The sequence below is a fragment of the Lactuca virosa genome, chromosome 7, assembly GCF_052849685.1.
Source record: "Lactuca virosa cultivar CGN04683 chromosome 7, Lactuca_virosa_CGN04683_v6, whole genome shotgun sequence".
NCBI lineage: Eukaryota > Viridiplantae > Streptophyta > Magnoliopsida > Asterales > Asteraceae > Lactuca > Lactuca virosa.
The window spans coordinates 59,220,567-59,223,706 of NC_136432.1; the positions used below are offsets into that span (position 1 = coordinate 59,220,567).

Consider the following 3,140-nt stretch of genomic DNA (forward strand, 5'->3'; position numbering starts at 1 on the left):
GATATTAGCTCAATAGGTCCATGTGGAAAAATTTCCTTCACTATAAATGGACCATCCCATCGTGTCTTTAGCTTGCCCAGAAAAAGTTTGAGCCTTGAATTAAAAAGTAACACCTTCTGTCCTTCATGAAAGTCCTTATTACCCTTGAGTCTTTTGTCATGCCAATTCTTGGTCTTTTCTTTGTAAATCAAGGAACTAGTGTATGCCTCATTCCTTCGTTCTTCAAGGGCATTCATTTGCATCAATCGGTTGTTTCTAAGTTCAGCCAAATCAAAATTGCACATCTTTAAAGCCCAAAATGTTTTATGCTCAATCTCAACTGGCAAGTGGCAACTCTTCCCATAAACCAACCTATATGGTGTAGTACCAATAGGTGTTTTGAAAGCTGTTCTAAACGCCCAAAGTGCATCATGAAGCTTATCCGACCACTCTTTTCTATTACTTACAACCGATCTTTCTAATATTCTCTTCAACGCCCTATTTGTAACTTCAGTTTGTCCACTCGTTTGAGGATGATAGGATGTTGAAAATCTATGGTGGACACCATATTTTTGCAACACCTTAGCTAATTGATCATTGGCGAAGTGGGTGCCTCGATCACTAATTAGAGCCCTTGGAACTCCAAATCTTGTAAATAATTTCTTGAGAAAACGTACCACTACTCGAGCATCATTCGTGTGTAATGCTTGTGCCTCCGCCCATTTCGATACATAATCGATTGCTACCAAAATGTATTTATTTCCCTTTGACATTGGGAAAGGTCCCATGAAGTCAATTCCCCAAACATCAAATATTTCACAAACTTGAATGCTAGTTTGGGGCATCTCGTTTCGTGATGAAATGTTTCCCGATCTTTGGCATGAATCGCATTCTTTGACAAATTTTGTAGCATCTTTAAAGATAGTAGGCCAACAAAAACCCGAATCAAAAACCTTCTTGGCCGTATATTGCGCTCCATGATGTCCTCCGGTGGGCCCGCTATGACAATGCTTCAAGATTTCCCAACTTTCTTTCCCGGATACACATCTTCTTATCATACCATCAGCACAGCTACGAAAGAGGTATGGCTCATCCCAAAAGTAATACTTAATTTCTGAAAAGAACTTCTTCTTTTGTTGGCGGGTCAAGTCTTTTGGGATGTATTCACTAGCTAAATAGTTAGCTATATCTGCAAACCATGGAATTTCTCCTGCTATAACCAATAAATATTCTTCGGGAAATTCATCTCCAATCTTGTTTTCTTCTAACTCTTTCAAGTGCGGGTTTTCCAATCTCGATAGATGATCGGCAGCCACGTTTTCCATCCCCTTCTTATCTCGTATTTCAATGTCAAATTCTTGTAGCAGCAACACGCAACGAATCAACCTTGGCTTAGCATCTTGTTTAGCAAAAAGATACTTAAGGGCAGAATGGTCGGTAAAAACTATGGTTTTTGACAAAACCAAATATGAGCGAAATTTATCAAATGCAAACACCACTTCTAGTAGCTCATTTTCTGTAGTAGTGTAGTTCTCTTGTGTAGGGTTCAGGGTCTTACTTGCATAGTAGATCGGCTGAAAATGCTTATCAATTCTTTGTCCCAAAACAGCTCCCACCGCAAAGTCACTAGCATCACACATGAGCTCAAAAGGAAGACTCCAATTTGGAGCTACCATAATAGGTGAAGTAGTCAACTTTTTTTCAACAAATGAAATGCCACATTCTTTAGAAAAGTTGAATTACAGTTTTAGCCCCATCTTCTAAGTTAATTTTATGAGAGCAATAAGCTGGACTAATTCCCTTGATGTCGGTTATCTTCCATGCTATAGCACCTTGCCTCTTCTTTAGTACCCCCACAAGACTTTCTTTCTCATGTTTGGTCAAATCAGCAGCTATAATTACAGGTTTTTGTTGACCCTCTTCAAGAAATGCATACTCCAAGTGACCTGGTAGTGCTTTCAGCTCAGTTTTCGTGTTCTGGACGTTGCACATGTCAAGTCCAGTGAGGTGACTCGTCGAGTCCTGGGCAAATTTCGCGACTGATCGGGATTCTGTGGATGGACTCGTCGAGTAGGTCGAGTCTACCCTGCGAGTAGACTATTCAGTACTTTTGATCAACTCATTATAATCAGCTTCCTCAAGCAGTCTCTCTATTTCCAGTAGGTCGCTTTTAGCATCGAATTCTTCATCAAAGGTGATGGTGGACTTGTTTGGTTCTTCATTATTCCATTCCTCCATTAATTCTTCCAACATATCAATCAAAAATGATGTGTCATCACTACTCCTTGCGTGCTTCATGGCTTGATCAACCCCAAAAGTGACTGATTCATCCCCCACCCGTAGAGTAAGTTTGGAATCTCGCATGTCAACTATAGCGTTTGCGGTGTTAAGGAAAGGTCTTCCAAGAATGATCGGGACTTGAGGATCCGCTTCCATGTCTAAAACTATAAAGTCCGTGGGAAACACGAACTTATCAACCTTCACCAATAAATCTTCGCATATTCCCCTTGGGAATGTAACCGTTTTATTTGCTAGGTGAATTGCAATTCGAATTGGCCTCGGCTCCGTGAGATCTAATTTCTTGAAAAATGAGTATGGCATGAGATTTACACTCGCCCCTGAATCAGCCAATGCATAGATGGTAGCTAAATTTTCGAATTGACAAGGTAATGTTAAGCTTCCCGGATCACCCTTCTTCTTCGGTAGTTTGTTCAACATGGCAGCTGAACAATTCTCATTTAGAACCACTTTCTTCACTTCTTCCATCTTCTTTCTATTAGTTAGAAGCTCCTTGAGAAATTTGGCGTATTTTGGCATTTGTGCCTTTATTAATTTGAAGAGCCTTTATGTGTTCTAGAAACTTCTGGTAGTCTTCTTCATTCTTTTCTTGTCTAGCTCGGGCTGGATATGGCAATGGAGGCTGATATGGCTTAACATGAGACTTAGTTTTCTGATCAGGTGTCGGACTCGTCGAGTCCATATCCTGGACTCGGCGAGTAGTGTCTGGGTTTAGCTGGGTGTGATTTTGGTTCTACCCTTCTGCCTCCTCCTTTTGTACCAGCTTCGGATTTTCGTTCTGAATAGGGGCCAGAGGAGTAATTATCTTTCCACTCCTAGTTGTCACAATATTTATATGTGCGCCTCGTGGATTGTTTTCGGTA

At 40.6% G+C, this 3,140-nt stretch overlaps 1 protein-coding gene across 1 annotated transcript; it reads right to left on the bottom strand.

Annotated features, from left to right (window-relative positions):
* Nucleotides 1-2,076: 2,076 nt before the first annotated feature.
* On the bottom strand, nucleotides 2,077-2,796 carry LOC145126690 (uncharacterized). Its single transcript, XM_079062000.1, has one exon. It carries the CDS (start codon nucleotides 2,794-2,796, stop codon nucleotides 2,077-2,079), a length of 720 nt encoding a protein of 239 aa, XP_078918126.1.
* Between the last annotated feature and the right edge of the window lie 344 nt (nucleotides 2,797-3,140).